The sequence below is a fragment of the Pogona vitticeps genome, chromosome 2 (genome assembly GCF_051106095.1).
Source record: "Pogona vitticeps strain Pit_001003342236 chromosome 2, PviZW2.1, whole genome shotgun sequence".
Taxonomy (NCBI): domain Eukaryota; kingdom Metazoa; phylum Chordata; class Lepidosauria; order Squamata; family Agamidae; genus Pogona; species Pogona vitticeps.
This window is the reverse complement of record NC_135784.1, coordinates 58,139,052-58,161,097: the sequence shown is the minus strand read 5'-3', so window position 1 is coordinate 58,161,097 and position 22,046 is coordinate 58,139,052. Positions and strand designations below refer to the sequence as shown.

Here is a 22,046-nt window from a genome sequence, read left to right as displayed (position 1 = left end):
GGGGGAAAACAACAGAGAAATTCTTATGGTACTTTAAAAAAATGAATAGATTTGTTTCAATGGAGAAAATCTTGTTTGTGTAACTTTGTGTGGCATATAGCCTGGATCACGGACCAGAAGTGTTATTTAAAGCAGGGGTCCCCAACCCCGGGTCTATGGCCTGGTACCGGTCTGTGGCCTTGGAAGGACTGGGCCGGAGAGACAGATCTCCCACCCCCGCGCATGCATCCACCACACCTGCATTCACGGCCCACCCACCTGCACGGAGGGGTGCTCCACCCATCTGTCCATGCGCGTGAGTGCACCCCACCCATCCATGAGCATGCGCTGCCCATCTGCGTGTGTGCGCAAGTGCACCCCACCCACACGTGAGCACAGCCTGCCCATCTATGCATGCGCACAAGAGTGACCCAAGCATGACCACCAAAAAGCACACACTCCACACATAAACCCCACCCCCATCTGGTCAGCTATTTGGAAAATGTTGGGGACCAGTGGTTTAAAGCAATTACAAGCTACAGGTCCTGCTCTTTTGGGGTTCTGCGGCTCCCTAGAGCTCCCTGTTGCCCTGGGGAAGCCTTTGTAAGGCTCCAGATGATGGGAGAGAGTTTATAATAGTAAAAAAAAATTGCTGCCAGATCTCTGCCAGCCATCCCAATCATAATAATGGTGATCCAGTGGTGATTTTTTTAAACTATGAAATACTCTTCCCCATCCCAAGGTTTCCTTTCCCAGGGCAAAAGAGAGTCCTAGGGAGCCTCAGCACCCAAAAAGAGGGGCATAGGAAGCTTTTAATTAGTTTAAATTAAATGTTACAGCACCCAATCTAGGTTACACCACACAAAATTACACACCAGGATTTTGCCAGTGTGAGCTTTTGTGAATGAAAATTCACTTTCTTAGACACACAACAAAGTGGATTTTGATCCACAAAAACTTGCTCTGAAATCCATTAGTATTTAAGGCATCATAACACTTTGTATTTTTACGTCTGAATATTTGACATAGTTCTACTTTTGAATAATCATTCCATAAAATCTATGTTTCTGATTTCATATTGTTGTTGGTCCATACTGTCAAGTTGGAACTGATTTATAGCAACCTAACAGGGCTTTCCAGGTAAGTGAGATATTTAAGGAGTAGTTTTACCGATTCCACAGCCCCAGTGAGTTTCCATGGCTAAAAGTGGAGATTCAAACCCTGGTCTCCAGAATCCTAGTCTATAACTCTATCCACTACTTACCTTGTGGGACAGTGGTTAAACTGCAGTACTGTAGCCAAAATTGTGCCCACAACTTGGGGTTTAATCCCAGGTAGTCATCTCAAGGTTCACTCAGCCTTCCATCCTTCTGAGTTGGTACCCAGCTTGCTGGGGAAGGGGGGCAATGTGTAACCTGAATAATTAACTTGTAAACTGCCCAGAAAGGGCTTTAAGCACCATGGGGTGGAATATAAGCAGCACACTTTGCTTTTTGTTTCTTTGCACCACACCGAGTATTCAAATTTAGTTTCCCATAATTCCTGACCACAATACTGTCTAGACTTGATGGAAGTTCATGATATCTGGAAGCCACCAGCTTCTCTGTCCTTCTTCTGTCCTAGCCACTAATTCACACAGGGTTGTTGTTTATAAACTGCACCTTAATTGTTTCTAGAAGATGCTGCAATTTGGTTCTAGGGCAAGAGTGGGGACACAGTCACCAGCCTGCTTCTGCTATGTCACGTCTCCCACAGAACTCTATTGGCTTTTCTGTGTTGAAGGGATAAGGTCACCATGTGAACTCTCCATGTATGATCTAGAGCTTTGTAGGTTGGGGGTTCTAAGCTGGACAGAGACCCTACACAAGTCTGACAGCAGGTGCGCTGGTTAGAAGTCTGGACTTGGAAGGTGGAGATCTAGTCCCTGGTGATTCACGAGAGTCAGTGAGTGACCTGAGGCAGGCACCTATTTTACCTCCCAGAGCTTTCATGAGGATAAAGTGAGGGAGAGGCAAGCCAGGAGCTTTGTTACCACCTCATACACACCCATCTTGCCTTGTTTTGGAAGCTAAGCAGGGCTGCAGATGCCGACTGGCCGCAGCCCTCCCGCATTTTAGGAAGGAATTTTCCTGTCCTTTTCTGGTGATACCAACAGAGCACCCTGAAGTCCTCTAGCCTTTTGTGATCTCAGAAACTGAGCAGGATCTTAATACTTGGCTGGGAGGCACTCAGGCAAACTAGAGATCTCTAGCGAGCACTGAGGAGTAACACCTGCCTGAAACCTTGGGGAGCCCCTGTCAATTGGAATCGACTATGTTAGAATCGACGGAACAGTGATCTAACTTTGTTTAAAGTGGCTTTTTAAACATCCTGTCTGTTTCCCAGGCCCAAACGCTGAAGAGACTGCAAGGCGATTCCTGGAAGGCGGTCGACAGCTAAGCCCTCGGACCCGTGAAGAAGCAAAGGAACTCATGAGCAAAGGACCAAGGAGGAAAGGTCAGGGGGGTGGGAGGAAAAACAGTGGTCCTAGATGTCAGGATCTTCTCATGGGAACCTTCTTCTACTGTTTACACTAGTCTTGTCTCCTCTGTATTTCAGGTGGCAGATGTTTCGCAGGGGGCAGGGAGAAGTTCCATCTTTTCTCTGGGGAAATTACCTCCCTGTATACAGAAAAGCAGCATAGCAAGGGGCAAGCAGACATACCTCCTCCCCTGTTGTGCTAATTCTGTTTGTTTGCTTACATCAAGGGTGGCTAACATGACATCAGTGGGGATCTAGTAAGAACTCCATGGTAAATTCCATTGAGTCAATGGGACTACTCTCATTGCAACTTTAGTGAAGGAAGTGACAACTACCACAGGCCCAGTCAACTTGTCAAATCTCAACTGATTCAGTGGACATACTGCAGTGCAACGTACAGTATTGCACTAAGCAATTGCATTTTTGCTACTGTATATTAATGGCAGAATTCCTTTGAAGGCGAATCTTCATCCCAATACTTCACGGGAAAAATTAGGGATGTGCATTTTCTTCAGAGCAAAGTGCAGAAATGGGTAAAATCGGGAATATTTGTGTGGTTCTGAAGTGAGTACAGGCTGGAGAAAGGATCTGGTCATCCACAGGGCAAAGGAACACCACAATGGATCATTGGTGCCCCAGTTAGCATTCTTGGGCTTGAAATGAAGGTCAGTAACTCAAATTGAGGAAAATGGCACTTGAAAGTAATCCAGTAGACTGAACTGCTGGCGCCAAAGGAGAAGGCGAATGACAGCTAAATACCCCAATAGGGTTCACAATGTCCCCCCCCCCCAACCTGGACTTTACAACTCCTGAGGCATTGAGGACAGTTCTGAATGAGCTCATTGTGCAGGATACAGATTCCCTTGCAGCTGCTCCGTCAGCCATTTTGTGGAGCTGGAGGGAGAAGACAAGGAAGAAGAGGTGTCACAGCCCCTTCCTTCCCCCCCCCCCACATGCAGACATATTCTTTTTCATCATTCTCTCGCTCAGTTTGGTTTATTAAACTTTACTGAACTATTATTACACTATTAAGATGTGTGTGTGTGTGTGTGTGTGAGAGAGAGAGAGAGAGAAAGAGAGAGAGAGAGAGATGGTGGAAGATTTGCTGTTCCATGGGCTTTGAGTAAAAATGTCAAACAGTAATCATGTGTGTAGCCTTTGACCCCACCCTAAGCCATGGCCATTTTCTTCCTCATTTGCAGGAATCTTCTTTTAAAAGAGAAAGAGAGAGAGAGAAATCCAGAAACCAAAATAATGTCTTGAACTGGGGATGGTGTGGGTGGGAATGTTTCCTAAAGGCGGGCCAGCTGCATCTTTATGCCCTGTATTTGGATGAAGAGCAGGCTTCCCCACACCCCTAGTAATAACAATATGTGGTTAATATTTGTGAATATATTTTTGTGTCACTTTTCTGGTAATTCATTTCTTAGTCCCCATAGATTTTTTCAATTTGAGTTTCCAGGTAATGTCTTCTACCCTTCCTCCATTTCTCCTTTGTTGCAACAGGGCGTGGTGCAGCCCCAGCTGTTCCAGCAATTCAGATTTCTTCCACCACCCAGCTTGTGCAGCAAATGTCGTTTTCTTGTCTTTGCTTTTCATTAGCATTCAAAGACAGCAAGGCGTCAAAGAGCTCAGGTAACCACAGATTCCAACACAACCAGAATCAAAGGGTGGGGGAATCCCCAACACAGTCACTTTTCACTTAGAACTGATGAGGGACCCCATTTCAAGGTCTGGGTCAGATGATGAGCATAAGGGTGAGGATGAGGGTGAGGAGGGGGACTGCTAGCTGAAGTTTCAAGAAATTGTTATGCTTCCTCACAGGGAGCAAGATAGAGCAGGGAGACAAATATCAGAATAAGCAGGGATGGAAAAGTAAAAAGTGTAGTTTTATTGTGTGTTGTGGCCTGAGCACACATTTCTTCCTCACTCCTAAGTGGTGCCAGGGCTCAGCACAAAGCTGTTTGTATGTGTATTGCATACATAACAATAGTTTAAGAGAAGGCGCATGAAGCATTTCATGCAAACAGGCGTATCCACAATTGCTACATCACAGAATCCACCTCATATGACATCACAGGGGGCATGTCTCTGTGATATCACATAGGCATACCTCGTGTGACATTACAAAGGCATACGTACCTTCTGATCTCAGGTTTTGACTCTGAAATCTTAGATACGAGGTGACTTGGAATTCCCAGTGAGGAGAGACTCCCAGGAACTGCTGATAGCCTCATTTTGGCTGTATTAAACACCAAAACCATGAAGACTTTCAGATGTAGCACACAAGGATCACTAGCCATGATGGTTGGGGAAATTCTAGGAATCATAATCCCAAAAGAATTTACCCAAGCTAAATCTATAAGTATATTGAATCGATTATATTGGAAAAATGAGAAGTATCAATTAATTTTTCTTGAGGTTAGAATAGATTCCAGCAGATTAGGGAGTAAGAAACTCATCTCTTGTGGTGTATTGGATAGAGTCACAATCTAGAATCCAGGAGACTTGGGTTTGAATTTCCCACTCAGCCATATTAACTCACCGGTAGAATACAACTGGACAAACCACTCAGTATTTCTCTTACCTTGAAAAACCCTATTAGGACTGCTATAAATTAGTTCCAAGTTAATGACACATAACATAAGAACAACTCATCTCCAAAAGTTCCCTGTGCAACCTTAAAATAAGCTCCTGAGGGTTAAGGGAGCAACCAGCACTGCAGAGTTTTAAATTTCTGGAAAAGGGCTTTTTGCTATGCAGTAGAAGTACAGAGACCCACAGAGGAGAAGAGCAAAAAGTTTCCCAGATAATCTATCCCTTTTGCATTAACTGACACTAAAAGTCTCAATAACTCACTCTGAAACATTTGTAGGAAAAATAATACAAAAAAAAATCTTTGCTTACAATTCCTTGAAGTTACAGACTTCTGTATGCTGCTTTCTTTACTGCACACATACTTGACAACTAATTTAACAGATCAACAGCAAACAAACAACAGCCACCAACAGATGAAAGAGAGGGAAAACAACACTCAGCAGAGAGGCATAGTTCTCTTTGAAATCAAAGACTGGAAGGAACGATTGGTTAGTGCTTAATAGACAATCAGCCCATCCCAAAGAAGTCCCTCTCAGTCAAATAAACTACAGGCAGCATGCAAGGTTGCAAATAAAACATCAACACCCAGAATAGATTTGGAGGTACAGGAAGATTGGAGGAGCAGGAGGTGAAATCCCCACTGCATCAAAAGATGTCAGACAACGTTGTTTAATGCCCAGTTTAATACGTGTGGACTGAACTAAGCAAAATGTCAAGACAGTTATTTTGTGTGCTTCATCAGGATATCTTTTATATCTCTTATTATCTTGTTAGAACTGGGGCAATTAATAGAAATGTCAGGTGGCATTTGCAATTGGTTGTTGTGTGATTCTGGAGTGGTGTGCATGTCAAATTGTAGTCTTTCTAGAGGAAAAAGTGATGGAACCAAGACTATCATACTTTGGGCACATTGTGTGAGGACAAGCCTCACTAGAAAAAACAATGATGCTAGGAAAAGCTGAAGACAGCAGGAAGAGAAGATCAAATATAAAATGGATTGATGTAGTAAAGAGAGCCACAGCCTTGAGTTTGTCATGGCTACTAGAGTTGTTAATGATAGGATATTTTGGATGTTGTTCCTTTATAGAGTCACAAAAAGTCAAAGATGACTTGATGGGATATAACAACAAGAAGAAAATGTATGCAGAGTGACTTCAGAAAAGCTACTTTTCTTAAAATTTATTTCCAAATATTCTTTTCCATCTCTGTTTAAAGGTAAAGGTGGCAGTCGTACTTTTCATGAAAAGGAAAGTTACGATGAGAGACTTGATCCGTGCCCCGAAGCTAGGGAGAAGCTCAGAGAAATTTGCCGACACATGTGAGTGCCATCAAAAACTTAAAAGAGCCTCACAACAGGTTGGCTCCATTAAACTGCACAAGATTCTGGAAGTAGTACTGTATAGATGCGGAGAAGGAAATTGCTTCAACCATTATCAAGCATGAATTGAAATTTAGACTTATTTTCTCCATCATCATAACTGGGTTGCAGAAAGGTTAGCTTTCCCTGGATCTGCAAAGTCTGCTACCCCCCCCCCCCAAATCTTTGGTCATGGATAGTACCTTTCCAAGGTCTCAGGCACAGGCCTTTTCTTCCCTTACATTTTGAGTGCCTTAACTGAAGAAGACAAGGGTGGAATATCAGTTCTTAGTCTTTACTCTTTGAAACCCTGCTTCTGCTTCTGCTTTGTTTTAACCATATGGTTGTGTGATGGTAAGGTTGCTGTTGCAACCTATTCTAATATATGTGGACAATATGAGAATGTTCGTAATTTTCTTAATAGAGAAACAGCCTTTGTTTCTTTGTGGCTGCTCCTCTTTTGATTATGGTGGGGATACAACACCATTAGACCAGAGAATATATACTTCCTGCTTGGTCACATTGTGCGGGCAGTTTAACGGCATGGAAAGAGTGCACTGAGTTAAGAGTGGAATGGGTGCGTGGTGTATTGAGTGGACAGAGAGACTCTTTTCTCCCTTTCCATTAATACCAGAACTCAGAATTTTCTACAGTTATGAAACTGGCTTGAAATATATAGAATTTTGATATTTTGTAATATAGCGATATCTGCTAGTTTTCAATGGCTTGGTAGTGTGATTGAAAAAAATTCAGGAAAGGCCTATCAATAGATATTTGCTGTTTAGTTGTTAAGTCATGGCCGACTCTTCGTGACTCCATGGACCAGAGCACGCCAGGGCCTCCTGTCTTCGTATATGGATACAAATACCCCTACCTTTATTATGGATGCAAGTTGTCACCTGGTTCATTTTCAGGTGCTGAACCCAAAATCCACCCCCACCACACCTTGCAATGGGACAGGGTTTTTTTTTACTGGTGTCAAATAGAATTTGCTCACTCGAAGGAGTTTTTTTAGGCATTTTTAAGGCAATTTTTAGGCATTTTGTAAATGTATGAAATATAAAATGATAGTAATTGCTGCTTTGTTGCATGAGATATTTAAAAAGAGAAGTATGAGGTGGATTGTTCCTCTCTTGCAACCTGCACTTGCCCTCTTGTGCTTATGATGTATCTGTGCTTAGATTCAGAAAGGAAAAAGACACAAGAGACCTGATGGTTGTTGTGGGTTTTTCGGGCTCTTTGGCCGTGTTCTGAAGGTTGTTCTTCCTGACGTTTTGCCAGTCTCTGTGGCCGGCATCTTCAGAGGACTGGAGTAGGAACTCTGTCCATGATCTGTTCAGAGTTCCTACTCCAGTCCTCTGAAGATGCCAGCTTTACCTAGAACTTTACCTAGAACAACCTTCAGAACACGGCCAAAGAGCCCGAAAAACCCACAACAACCATCAGATCCCGGCCGTGAAAGCCTTCGACAATACACACAAGAGACCTCTTGTGCAAATTGTGCAAACCACTATAGTGCTTATTGTCCAACATTAAACTAGTTGCACCTGTTTAACTAAGCCAATGCAAATTGGCCAGAATTTCAGTTCAGTTCAGAATTGTACTTGACTTCCTGTTCAGAACAGGAGGAACTTGTCATTAAAACAACCTTAATGTGGGTGAAAGCAAAAAAGGCCAGTTTCTCCAGCCCAGGTCCTGAATATCAGTTGCTGGCGTGAGTGAGATGTTGCCCTTATCTCTCTGTATAGTTTTCTAAAATTCTGGTGGCTGCCCACTGTAGAAAAGAGAATGCAGAACTAAATGGTCAGGCCCTTGGTCTAGCAGTGGAATGAATGTGGGGACCCAATTTGTATATGTTATCCACTGATAGACGTGCCCAAAGGATCAGCAGCAAATGTTAGCAGTAAAGCAATGGTTAGTAGGTTCTTGGAAAGACAGGTGCTCTCAGCTTAACACTCCCCTTTTATGCACTTGGTGATTCATTCCATCTTTAAAGACTGGTGTCTTACATTGAAACATTTCAACAGGATTTGTTTTTTTTTTTACCTAGCAAATGTTAGGCATGTTTGCTAGTTTTATCACCGAAGATTGGAGAGACCACCTGCTTTGCTTCAGCACCGTATTAATTCATTAGCAATAAGCAGCAAATAAGGCAAAGAGTCAGTCCTTTGGAGAGGTAACAAGTGGATGGTTGGTCATGTTATTCAGTGGCCTGTTTGCCTTTCTTTCATTCATGCAGTAAGAATTCCTGGCCAAAAACCCCAGAGTTTGTTTCAAAACCTGAAATTTTTATGGCCTGGAAATATATATTTCCAGTGTTAAGGAGAGCCCATGATAATCAGAAGTTCCTCCCTGGGGCCAGGAAAGAGGGGGGTAGTCTTTGGGATGGAGGGGGATGTTCCCAGCTCTGCTGCAGTCCCAATTTTGGTGGTACCCCTTGGAAAAGAACCATAGCTGAGTGGCAGAGGTAGTGCCTGGGCATGCAGATTTCCCGTGGGCCAATCCTTCACATCTCCAGTTGAACTGGGAAGCATTAGTGTCATAAAAACTGGAAAGCCACTGGCGTTTAGTGCCAATGTACTGATCTAGGTGGATCACTGATCTCACTTGACTTGACAAGGCTCTGAATGTAGTTCCAGCTCATAGATTGAGACTTTAGAAACTAAGCATGTTCAGTACATTTATGCAATGATACAATATTCTTTGCTAGATGTGGTCTCTCGGGTGGCAACCATACATGAGTAAATTAACATGCCATTTCCTTTCCTTTTCTATGCCTGTAAGAATCCATCAGCTGCTGTGTGATGTTTTTCTAGATGCCAGAAACAGCATACACATCTATGTGTATATCTATACAGCTGCTCAAAAAACCAGGTTCCTGAGAATGGTTTGCATCCAGCCGGTAGTCGCAATTAGAGTAGACCCATCAAATCAAGGGAATTTAAACAAGTGTTAACTTACCATTCAGCAGTTGATTCACTGGGTTGTGACAAGCAATAGGATTTAGATCCAGTTTGGTGCTGTGATTAGGTCTACAACTCAGAAGACCTGAGTTCAAATTCCCACTTGGCCCTGAAACTCACAGGGAGATCTGCAGCCAGTTGCTGTGTCTCATCCTGATATACCTCGCAGGGTTGTTGTAAGGATAATGTTTTGCTTAATGGAGGAAAAGCAGGCTATACATGCATCCAATAATAAATACATAGTCACTGTAGGTTTTTTGGGCTGTTTGGCCGTGTTCTGGAGTTTTTTTTCTTCCTAACATTTCGCCAGTCTCTGTGACCAGCATCTTCAGAGGACAGGAGTTAGAACTCTTGTCTGTGCTCTGGTGTACTGTGAAAGCCTTCAAGAATACAATAAATACATAGTTTAGGCCAGTAAAAACAGTTGTACTGGTCCATTCAAATGATGACTCCTCTGCAAATAAGTATATCTGACCCAAGACAATCCAATGTTTTTTCATCCCTTTAGAGAGGAAGAGAAGACTGCAGCCTTGGCCAAAGGCCACAACAGGCCCCTAATACTGAGAAACTACATCACCATCCACAGGTCCCCATCTCAGGCCCTGAAAAGAGACTCCTTCTCTCAAGCTGGTCATGAGCTCCGACGTTTCAAAGGGAAGAAGATGTTCTTTGCCCTTCCTGATGGAACAGTGACAATGTAGTATCCTTAAGTTGTTCTGGAAAACAAGGTGGGGGCTACATCAGCAAAGTCTGGAAAAATGACTTCTCGGGGATTCCAATCCCCCTAGAATTCCTCTTGAACTCATATTTCCAAGGTCTCCACAGAAACTGGAGGCTTCTTGAAATGTGGAAGTCTGAAAACGGGACAGACTACTGTTCTGTTGGATCTCTCCTAGAGGGCCCTTCTTAGCCCAGCTATTAAATTCAAATACAACCTGATTTGACTTGAAAGTAGCAAGCCACTAAAAAAGAAACAAATCCATATGAAATAGTGCTTTGGTTTACTCTGGAATTAATGTCGAATTCTTTGAACTAAGCTGAAATGCACGAGGCACAGAATATAGAGCAAATGGACAATGCCCCCTTCCCCACCCCACCCACAATAAATGAGAAACAAATAAAGAACATGTCTAGGGTTCATTTGCTTTGTAAAAAGTATAGCTTTACGGTAGACAGATGATGAACAAGAGAAAAGATTTTCAGGGCCTTGGCTGAAATTTGCAAACTGTACAGCCTGACTCCCAATACCATTACTCTACCATACTTCTGAAATCTGTAACTAAGATTTCATTAGATGCAAAGTTAGAATCATCATAGAATCACAGAATAATGGAGTTGGAAGGGGCCTCTAAGGCCCTCAAGTCCAACCCCCTGCTCAATGCAGGAATCCAAATCAAAGGATATCTGTCAGGTGGTTGTCTAAATTTCTCTTGAATCCCTTCAGTGTTGGAGCACTCTCCACCTCCCACGGTCATTGGTTCCATTGTCATACTGTGCTAACAGTTAAAAAGTTTTTCCTGATTTTCAGCCTAAATCTGTCTTCCTGTAGCTTGAACCCTTTATTATGTGTCCTGCAGTCTGGGATGATCGGGAACAGATCCTGCCCCTCTTCTGTGACTATCAAGTATTTAATGCTGTGATGAGTAGCCATCACATCATAGTTTTTGTTGGTTTTTAAAGTGGCAGGTGCAGAATACACAAAGGTGCAGAATACAAAAAGGGAGAGTTATGCTTTCCCTCCCCAGCCATGACCATGAGGAAACATACATGCGTACACATCACTTAGCATTACCTTTTCCTACTAATGCTAATTGCAGCACTGCCCATAGGCAGGACAGGATGCAGAAGGTTTAACCAGGAGTTTGGCTGGAAAAGGAAAGCTGTATTTCCTGGGCATTGTGGCTCTGCTTCCCCAAACCTCCAATCTACCCCTTCCATGGGAATAGCCATTAATTTTTAGCCATAAATCCACATTGTGAAGCACATCATAAGTTTGACATATACTGGGGTGTCTCCAAAATTGAGGGGTATGTATGAGCACTTCCATAATTCAAGCCATGGTGGTTTAGCCATGCCAGCCCTGGTCCTTGCTTACACAACAAGAGTGCAGAATCAAGCCCTTTGGAAATCCTTTGCTGTGTTCCTCTCTGCCTTGATGGCTGTTTGGCTCTGTTTAATTGGGGATTGTCCCACAGAAACACACCCACTGTTTGATCTTTTCACTGCACTGGGGAATGAAGAAGGAAGGACCCTTAGTGCCAGATTTTATATTGCTTCTGCAGTTAAAACAATTCAATTTGCCAGTTTGTCTGCTGTCCAACACATTGTATTAAATACAACATGGCTTATTCCAATACATGTCTTTTAGCTCATCACTCTGGCTAATAGATTCATTTGCTGCCACTGAGCTTATGAAAATGTCAGGGAAATAATCCTTCAGAGGCCAGCTGCTTAACAGGCAGGGTCATCCTATGTGTGATCAGAGAGACTTCTCTGAAGCTGCAGATAAAGCTTCTCCACCAGCAAGTTTGCACAGATCTCTGCATACATAAAGATACAACAGACAAGAGGGCTGGGCTGATGACTAGAGACATTAAAAACAGGTCTGGCATCACATGTTATGCAAGGAATTTCTGCCTATGCAACAAGTCATCCCCTTCCTCTTCTTCCACTGGCCAGTCCTTGCCCCCCAACCCCAGTCTACTCGGGGGGGGGGACCTTCCAAAGCAGATTTGAACGCTATATGTGGGAAGATGAGGAATAGTGCTAACAGAAATCCTTCCCATCCTGGTGGACTCTGTTGGATACATCCCTGTGATTATTATACTGTTTGTTAACACCTAGCACATTGGGCCAAAGGCCAGGATTATGAGTTTCAGTCTGTTCTCAAAGAAGTTGTTTCTGCCCTCCCTTTGCATTCTGTGGTGGTTTAGGCCTTGTGACAGGACTGCACCACTATGTTTAAATAAGTTCTCAGGAGATATCTCTCAGAGCCCACCCAAAGGCTAGTGACGCTACACTCATTTGTCATGGAGTTTTCCCAAGTTGGGGGTCCACCAGCAAGTCACCCAGATGTGCAAATATAGACAGCTGGAGTAGTCTTGTAGTACTTACTTAATGAAATCCCTTCTAACAAGAAAATCCTAACATTGCACTCCTGGTAGCAGCAAAACGTTCTTCCCTCTCTCCTCTTCAGCTTTCCATGCTGCCTGAAAACTTATTTTGGAAGGTTTTTCCAGAGGTCCAAGGTTTCTTTGTGGGCATGAAGCTGTATCAGGAAGATGATCAGCTCTGCTAGAAACCTACAGTTGGATTTTGCCCTGGTGTTATGCTGTCAGATGGTGATTGATGAGACCAGAATTAGTGTATTATCTGGAAATCATAACATAACAAAATGAAGAGTCAGATACATGCCTTTCTGTGTATCATATTACTTAACTTATGTCATAGCTACCCGTCAGGAAGTCTTGCGGTATGTCAGTTTCCATTATGCTGCATAGGGAGAACAATCACCCTGCTGTTTCAAGATGCTCCGAGTCATGTATTACTAGCTTCGTTTACATCACATGGTCATTCTTGCGTGCGTTACTGCTTTAGATCCAGGTGAGTGGCACCAACTGACCCTGAATTTGGGGGGTTTGGACAGGACACAATGGGTACTTGCTGAGTTCTGCTGGTAAGGCCGCACCTGGAGTACTGCATACACTTCTGGTTGTCGCACCTCAGAAAAGACATAGTGGAACTGGAAAAGGTGCAGAAGAGAGCAATTAAAATAATGACTGGGCTGAGGTACCTCCCATATGAGGAACAGCTGCAGTATTTGGGGCTCTTTAGTCTAGAGAAAAGGAACCTGAGGGGGCGACATAATTGAGACCTATACAATGATGCAGGGAATGGATAAAGTGGATAGCAATAAGCTCTTTTCCCTTTCAGACAATACCAGAACCAGGGGACATCCACTCCAATTGAGTGTTGGGAGAGTGAGAACAGAGAAAAGAAAATGTTTCTTTACCCAGAGATCTGTTAGTCTTGGAACTCCTTGCCACAGGATGTGGTGACGGCATCTGGCCTAGATGTCTTTAAAAGGGAATTGGACAGATTCCTGGAGGAAAAGTGCATTGCAGGTTACAAGCCATAATGGGGATGTATAGTCTCCAGGCTTAGAAGGAAGGTACCTCCAAATGCCAGATGCAGGGGAGGGATATCAGGAGACAGCTATATAGTTGTCTCATGTGCTCCCAAAGGCATCTGGTGGGGCCATTGTGAGATACAGGAAGCTGGACTAGATGGGCCCTTGGCCTGATCCAGCAGGACTCTTCTTATGTTTATTTTATTTATTTATTTATTTAATGAATTTATATCCCACCTATCTAGTCAGTTACGACCACTCTTATGTTCTTATGTTCTATTAGCTAGGCTACACAACAAGACATGAAAGGTGCAATGAGAAAATACAGTAGTGCTAGCAAAACAGTACTTATAACAAATGTTCATTTTGGGGGGGGGTATTTTCAGTGAATTATGGAAATCCTGATCTTAATCAGGTTGCATTTGAGAGCACTGTATGATCATTTTGGTGTATACGGGGATTCTTAAGATGTCTGCTTGGGTTCCGCATAATTCCTCAAAAGCTCAGAATTGTTAATGCAAGGATTCATTAAATGGTAACAATCTCAAGATTTTAAAAGTATTAATTAATGCTTGTAGAAATTTGTTTCACTTCCTAGCTATCTCAGGGATCATGTGAGAAAAGCAATATGTGCATTTTACAGATAAATAATTAGTAACCATACAAAAAAAAGCTAAGGGGTTCCTCCAAGGTCACAATAACTAGTCAGTAGTATAGGTAAGAAAGTCAGGGGCTCCCAAATGTTCCTTATCATTTATGATTCAGTTTTAAAATCAAGTTGTCTAGATACCTTTAGTTTGCTGTTACCAAAAGTTTTACTGTTATGACTCTCATCCATCATTTTTAAATTATGTGACATAATTAATTACCCCACATCCCGGTCTTTAAAGTGTGATACAGGAGCTTAGTGGTGGATGTTAAGAGCTTAATCCCACTGCGTCCAATTATGGTTACATCACCTCAGAGAGAAAATAGGCCCTGGAGTGATAAATATTTGGAAAGGAAACAGTCTGAAATGGTATTTCTTCCTAGGTGTTTTTTTTTCCCTCCTTCCATTTCATATGATATTGGAAGCTGGGGTCAACCAGTAAGGCTGAGCATGAATGGTTCAGGACAAAGTGCTTCTTCACCCAGCACGTAGTTAAATGAAGCTATACAAATGAAGCTGCCAAGTTGGATATTTTTCAAAGATCAGGAAAATTCATGCAGGGTATAAGGATATCAGTGGTTGTCTTTGGCCTCCTGTATCAAAGGCAGCATGCCTTTGAATAACTGTTGCAAGTGAAACATGTGATGCCACTGTATTGGCGCTTGGCAGTGGCTGATACTGACCAGGGCTGGTGGGACAGGGTGCCAAGTGGAAGAGAAGCCAAAGCCAACAGTAAGTTGGGCCAACTAAGTGCCCATCTGCACTGGCAAAAAACGCTCACTATTTGGATCGCTTTTGGTGCTGTTTGATTTACAGCATCCACATGTGTTTTGATTTAGCTCCTTTTTAGAGCTGTCTCACTCCTCTTTGACACAGCGGTAGGGCTACAGTTTTTTTTAAAATGTGATTTGGAGTGCTCCTATATACGTAGCTCGTTTTGTAGCCTGTGCTACACCAAATCCACACCAAAATAGAGCTGTGGGCGGCGTTATCTGAGGTGACAACCCTGTGAATCAATCTCTTACCTGATAAGATGGAGGAGACACGATATAGCAAAATTCACTACCCCCAGGGTACAAATGTAACCATTCAGTCATATTGGTCCTTAAAAACAGAACCACTCAATTCCTCACCATTGTGGTTGAATCTTATAATATCATTGCAATCAGTAGAGGCAGAAATTTATTTATTTAGAAATTTGTTAAGCTTATATACCACCCATCTAGAACGTGTCTACTCTGGGTGATTGTTTAACAATTTCTACCCTCACCTAGCTGTTCAATGGCGCTTCTGATGAATCCTGAAGGAGGAAGCGTTAGAGACAAGGATGGCTATTTAACCCACCACTGGAGCTGGCATTCCAAAACCCAGATTCTACAGTCGATAGACTTTCAGGTATGAAACCGCACTCTTACTACTGTTCTCAGTACCAGGAAAGTAAAAAAAAATATTTTAACTTTTTGGAAAAGCCAGTTGTTGGCTGTGGCTCAGTTCTACAAATGTTTCCACAGGAGTATTCTTAGGGGTGTGATAGGCAGAGAGCTTGTTCCTTCTACTTTCCATTTTATCAGGACTTGGGCAGATAAGTTTTTAAAATTAAGGTAGGACAAGATGGCCTGATTGGAGCAGGCTAAATAAGGTCAGATAGAGGCATAGTATGCCACTGGTGCTATATTTGCATTCACAATTAAGGATTGAGTTGTTTTAGGCCAGGAAACTACCCAGCAACTCAAGAGACCTTATGTGGGGCTTCCTTCTTTCAAAGAGATAGGGGGGGGGGGGGAAGAACAGGGGGAAAGAGCTTTCTCTTCAGGCAGGCTTTTCCTTACTGACTGGCCATCTGAGGGTTTTTTAAAATGGATTGTTATGCTCTGTTGCTTTAAATGTATATTTAGTATTGATGTTACCATTTTACCTATAATCCTTGTTTAATTCTTTTTAAATGTTTGTATATTTACTGTTTTTAGCTTTTAAATGTTGACTTTTGCATGATATAAGCCACCTTGGGTCTTTTTAAGGAGAAAGGCAGGGTAAAAATACAATACAACAACAACAAAAAAAACCCTTTCCTTGCTCCTCCTTTTCTTCCTTCTTGAGGGAGGAAGCTTTCAATTAAAAAAAAAATCCAAAAGTCATAGCATTGTCTTGCAAGGCTTTTGAAAAAAAACCCACTACCTTTGCTTTCTCCAATGCTAGAGGTTCATTTTGTGCTTCTCTACCTCATACCACTGCATGTCACACAGCAGAGATTTGCATTTTCTGATGCTACCAACAAATTACTCTTTTAGCTACCACTTTTAACTAAATACCAGCTAATTATTTTGAGATTCTAGCAATTTTAAGAGTAATTTCTTTTTAAAAACCATTTGCCAGAGATATCCTACTCCCTATGTTTTGTGTTCTCTTCTGAACAGAATTTAGAGCACATGTAGTCCTTCAGATGCTGGACAAAACCCATCATCCATTACTATTTCCCAACAATATGTGGAAGGCCTCAACTTGTGAGCTTCCTTTGAAATACAGTATCTTCATATATTATATTTCATATAATATCCTACAGTATCTTCAATGATGCATATTTGGCGATTGTTGTGAGAAAAATGGCAGAAATTTCATTTCTTAATACATTACATTACACTAGAACAGGCCCATTTGAATAAGTGGGACCATGAGCTGACTCATGAAATTCCCACACTCCATCCCAACTTGCTACGATAAGTAACAGGATTTCAGCGAATGAGTTAAACCTCCTCTCCTTACCTCAGTAGAGAGGCTGTCAGGCTTACAATAGCAATGACTTCTGCTTACAATAGCAATGATAAGCTAGTGTGTGTTTATTGTATTCACAAGCACAGTTTGGATCTCAAATGCTTCATTTGTGCAAGACTAGAGTTTTCAGGAAACCCAAAGTCATGAACTGGCCTGCCTCCCCAAAACACACATCTCCTAACTTTTATAGCAGTTATTTCTTCTCCTAAATGTGGGTGAGACTGAACATGATTTTAACCTATCTGTCACAGTGCGACTATAACCAAGAGACCCTTCGGACATGAAAAAGAAAGTTTTCACTATGCGGGCATTGGGAAATGAGAATTATGTAAATCAGCCATGCAGCCTTTCATTGTCCTGTTTTATTCCTCAGATAAATGAACAAATAAAACTGAAAGTTCTTAATCAGAACTCCATGACACTCATTTTTACTGCCCTCAATGAAAGCATCGCCATATCTTTGGTAAGACCTGAATGTGTTCATGGGTCCAAGATGGAGAAGCAGGTAAAAAGCCATAGAATGGAAGTTATTTTGACACCAGCAACATCACATGAGTAATTATGTGATCTTTAGTAACTGCTTGTTTTCTGATTCCTAGCCAAATTGCCTTAAGTACAAGATGATACTCTGTGTAAAAAGAAGAAACCTCTTCTTCATAATCTAATTTCTGTATGGCAACCTACAGAAATAGCACAAAAATATTACCTTAGGCCTACCCACAAAGCATCCATTCTTCTTCAGTTAGTCTTGCTTTTAAGGAATCCTTTTGGGCACTGTTTCTATATCCTAGAGCACCAGATAGAATTTCATATATTTTTCACTGATTACACTCATTTATAATATAAGTTACCAAGTCAGCTAACAAACAAGTCACATTATACAAAACGCATTTTCCTAATATATTAAAAATAGAAATCACCATTTAAACAAACTCCACTGAACGGTTTAAAACAAAGAATGGATCATAGTATTGTTGATCTTCCATGAAAATGGACAGGATTTTTTGAGATTTTTCAAGGGAGCAAAATTTCTAAAAATGTAAGGAACACTTACAATCAATATGAGATTGTGGGAGAGATGCAGGCCTTCTTTCTCTCCATTTTAGCCACGAAGGAAGGAAGGAAGGAAGGAAGGAAGGAAGGAAGGAAGGAAGGAAGGAAGGAAGGAAGGAAGGAAGGAAGGAAGGACAATAGCCACTGTTTCCAGAGGAAGCAGAGCTGCTGTAAGAAGATTTTTTTCTGGAAATGAATCAATGGGACAATCCAGTACAATGTCAGCCTTGAGGCATCTGGAGAAGGAGAGGACTTTTAACCAGAGCACTTTTTCTTAAGCTGATATTATCCCTAGGGCTTGGGGAGTCCTTGGGATCTCAGCGGGGAAAGATAAGTTCAACACATCTCTTGTGGCATTCTGCAGTCCCAGTTGTGTAGGAGGTAGGCTTTTAGTAATGACTTAAAAAAACAACCACTTCTTTTTTTAATGACACATTTAGGGTCACCCAACCTCTGGCCCTGCCTCTTTATTGTTGTGTACGGTCAATTCAGAATCTGACTGTAGTGACCCCAATAGGGCTTTCCTGGCAAGGGCTCAGTTTTACTGACGATAAAGCCCGCTGTTGTACTGGGTTCTTCTTCTTCTTTTTTTTTTAAAAAAAAATATTTAAATTTTAGCACACCCACGAGATACATGCACACACAGAGCATTGTGCCAGAGGAGCAAGTTTTTTCTGCTCTCCTGCCAGAGCTCTTTTTATGTTGAGGTGGCTGTGCAACTGATTTGTTCAAATCGATTCCACACATGCACCCCAGCCGCTTTAAAAAAAATTCTTGCTACCAGAGAGCAGGATTTAAAAATAAATAAATAAAAGCACCAAGCTTGATAGAAAAGGGGCACTGACCTCAACCCCTCCCTCATTTCACCATAACCCACCTCCCCAATTGCTCTTCCACCCCATCACTCACCCCCTGTCACCTGCCCAATCGCCCCCTCGCTTGCTCGCCCTCCAACCGCCCTCCTGCCTGATTGCCCCTTCACCTGCCCAGTTGCCTCTCCTCACTTGGTCAGCCCCTGACTGCCCAATCACCCCTTTGACCACTCAGTCACCCCCTCACTTGCTTGCCCCCTGACCAACCACACAATCACCCCTTTGTCCAACTGGTCACTCCTCCTTGCTCAATGCCCACCTCCTCACTTGCCCACCCCTCTGGCATCTGTCTCTGTGCCCTCCCGCCCTCATGTCTTGACCCTTTCCCTCTCATCATCCCCCTCCCCTTGTTTTCATCTTACTGACCCCCCCCCCCTTCCTGGCAAATGCACCTGATAGGAAATGGAGATTGCGATGGTGGTAGTGGTGAAAACACACATACCGCCTCAAAAGTTTTAGATTTCAACTAAAGTCCATATGACTTTAGCCTGAATTTTTAAAAAATGATCCCTCAGCCAGTTTATTCTGGCAGTAGGAACAGACCCCAAGTGAAATACAGTGGTGCCTCGCAAGACGAAAGCCTCACGGGATGAAAAAAACACATGATGAATGTTTTTTTCGATCGCTATGGTGCCTTGCAAGATGGCTTCTTCTATGGCCATGCTTCACAAGACTTTTTTTCAAGACCGATGCCTTGCAAGATGAAAAAATTTCATTCGTCTTCCGAGGTTCCCATAGGAATGCATTGTAATGCATTCCTATGGGACGCCAAGACAGCGCTTCTCGCGGAACGAATTACATTTGTCTTGCGAGGCACCACTGTATTTAAGGAGCAGTTCTACCAGTGCCACCCCTCCGGTGAGTTTCTATGGCTAAGCAGGACTTTAAACCCAAGTCTCCTCTTGAATCTAGTCTGTCACTCCATTCACTGGATGTTGTGTATATACTGGATACTGAGCCTTGAAAAAAGCCATTGCCTTAAGCCTCAGACATTACCATACTGTGCCCTTTAGGTAACACATTCCCTTAGCCAGATTTTATGTTGATCAGCAGCAAATGCAAAGTCTGCTATAAAGGCCAGTAGTCAAACTACGCCTCCCTCCCTCTTAAGGAATGAAAATATATGTGTACTGCACTTGCCACTTTTTAAATTGCTTCCCTAGAGTTCTATTAACCTTCGAAGAGCAGCTCCCAAGAATGACACAAAAACCTCCACTACAGGCAACTTTCTTTGCTTAGGAGCCAATTTCCAAGTCCTTTTATTTTTCTAAATATTTACATGGTGGGATGCACTTTTGTGGAAATTCAGCCTTTCCATTAAAATGCTTTATTACCTCCCACAAGCTACCTTCATAGTCTACCTGGATGACATATTTCTCACCCACTTAGTGGTAACTGGGGTATTTTTTATATTTAGAATTCAATGTTGTCCTGGCTGCTGGCTAGTCCTTGCGTCTTCCTCACTCCACACACCCCTTTTCCTCTGTCTTAAAGACTCTCTGTTTGTTGGGTGTAAAATCCTGTGTGATGTAAAAATGTTTTTACATGCTGTTGTTGCAGAGGAAGAAATGTGTCAGTGTATTTATTATGAGGATTAAAATGAATGGAAAATTAAACCCTTGCATGTATGATGTAGTTAGTAGAGCAGTGGTAGAAATCTGAAGCTCTCAGTGGCATCTCCCAGCACTTTAGAAGCACCTTCAAGCCACTTGAAAATGAAAAGCGAGTTTAAAGCATGGAACTGGTTGGGTGGATTGGGATAGCTCCCTCTTTTTTGGGAAAAAAAGCCTTGGGGTATTTTTGTGTGTGAGAGAGGGAAGAGCATAATGTGGGGGTATATTTGTGTGTGTGGATGAATAGAGACTGGTGTGTGTGTTTAGATATGGTGGCTAATATTTATGTGAGAGGGAAAGCCTCTGATTCAAAAAAAGAGAGAGCTACGTCTCTCTGCTAAGATCTTTTCACTTGTCTGTTGGAAGCTGTGATTCTGTTGAGGCTTGTTGCTTAAAGCAGCCAGCTATGTGGTTAGCTTGCTGTTATCTGTCCACTGTAAGTAAATTAAACATTTTTAATCTTTCTCTTAATAATATCTCAGTGAGCTATTGAGACTGTAAGAGCCAGTTGATGAGTATTACTGAATATATTGCCTTTAGTGACATTTGTATAGCACAGCAGAAGTACTATACTTCCAGAAGCCCAAACAGTATCTGCTAATCATCTGATTTCATTTCTTCTTTTGTGTTCTAAAGCCGTCTTTAAGAAACGTTGAAAGTGAAGACAGGGATGGACACTGGGCACGAAGTTTAGCAGAGCTTAGGAGGAGGTTTGAGAAGAGAGTGAGACAATTTATAAATGGTGTTCTGCTGGTTTCAGGTACAGTCAGTTTTGCTAGTCCAGCATCTATATTGTATTTAATTATAGCTACACAGTATAGTCTTTCTTCCCTCTTTCCCCTTCCTCCATCTGTCTTGCAGAGATGAAGATTTAGTGAGGGAGATACTTGTCATAGCATCAAAGAATTGCAGAGCTGTAAGGGTCCCCAAGGTGTTATCAAGTCTAACTCCCTGCCAAAGCAAAATATCCACAGCCAAATCATTCTTAAGAGATGGTTATCCAGATTCTGTTAAACCCCCCCCCCCAAAGAAGGAGAGTTCATCCCCTTCTGAGATTGTCCATTTACTGACAAGAATTTCTTCTTCCTAATGTTTAATGGAAATCTCTTTTTTACAACTGGAGTCCATTAATTCTGGCCCTTCCTCTGGCACCACAGATTAAAGTGAAAATGAATCGTTACAGAAATTTGACATATTTAATGTTTTGAAATCACTAAACTCACTGATAGTCTCTCATGAAATCAAAACTGAATTGTGTGTCAGTACTCACAGTATCCAAAACTGAAATTAGAAATGATTTTTTTTTGAAATGTCATACTCAAAACCAACTTTTCCTATTGAAAATTGTTTAAAAGAGAAACTTTAGAACATAGTATATTTTTTCCTTTTGGGTTTTGTTGTGTCCATTGTTCATACCTGAAGTTCTGAATTTATGCATTCGGTTCAGTTCACCAGTTCCTACTTAGAATTTAATGAGGATCATTACAGAGGCCATAAACTATCAATGGAAGATGTTTCCAAAGAATATTTTGCTAAGGGGTCTG

At 42.1% G+C, this 22,046-nt stretch overlaps 1 protein-coding gene across 1 annotated transcript in view; it reads left to right on the top strand.

The window, feature by feature from the left end:
- The window catches only part of C2H3orf20 (chromosome 2 C3orf20 homolog), a 64,006-nt gene that overhangs the window by 6,413 nt on the left and 35,547 nt on the right, over positions 1-22,046 (top strand). Inside the window, exons 2-9 of the mRNA XM_072989502.2 lie at positions 2,365-2,475; positions 4,006-4,135; positions 6,302-6,415; positions 9,926-10,117; positions 12,868-13,020; positions 15,470-15,590; positions 17,338-17,469; positions 21,139-21,262. Of these exons, the coding sequence (XP_072845603.2) occupies positions 2,365-2,475; positions 4,006-4,135; positions 6,302-6,415; positions 9,926-10,117; positions 12,868-13,020; positions 15,470-15,590; positions 17,338-17,469; positions 21,139-21,262 (1,077 nt within the window). The remainder of the gene's footprint in view (positions 1-2,364; positions 2,476-4,005; positions 4,136-6,301; positions 6,416-9,925; positions 10,118-12,867; positions 13,021-15,469; positions 15,591-17,337; positions 17,470-21,138; positions 21,263-22,046) is intronic.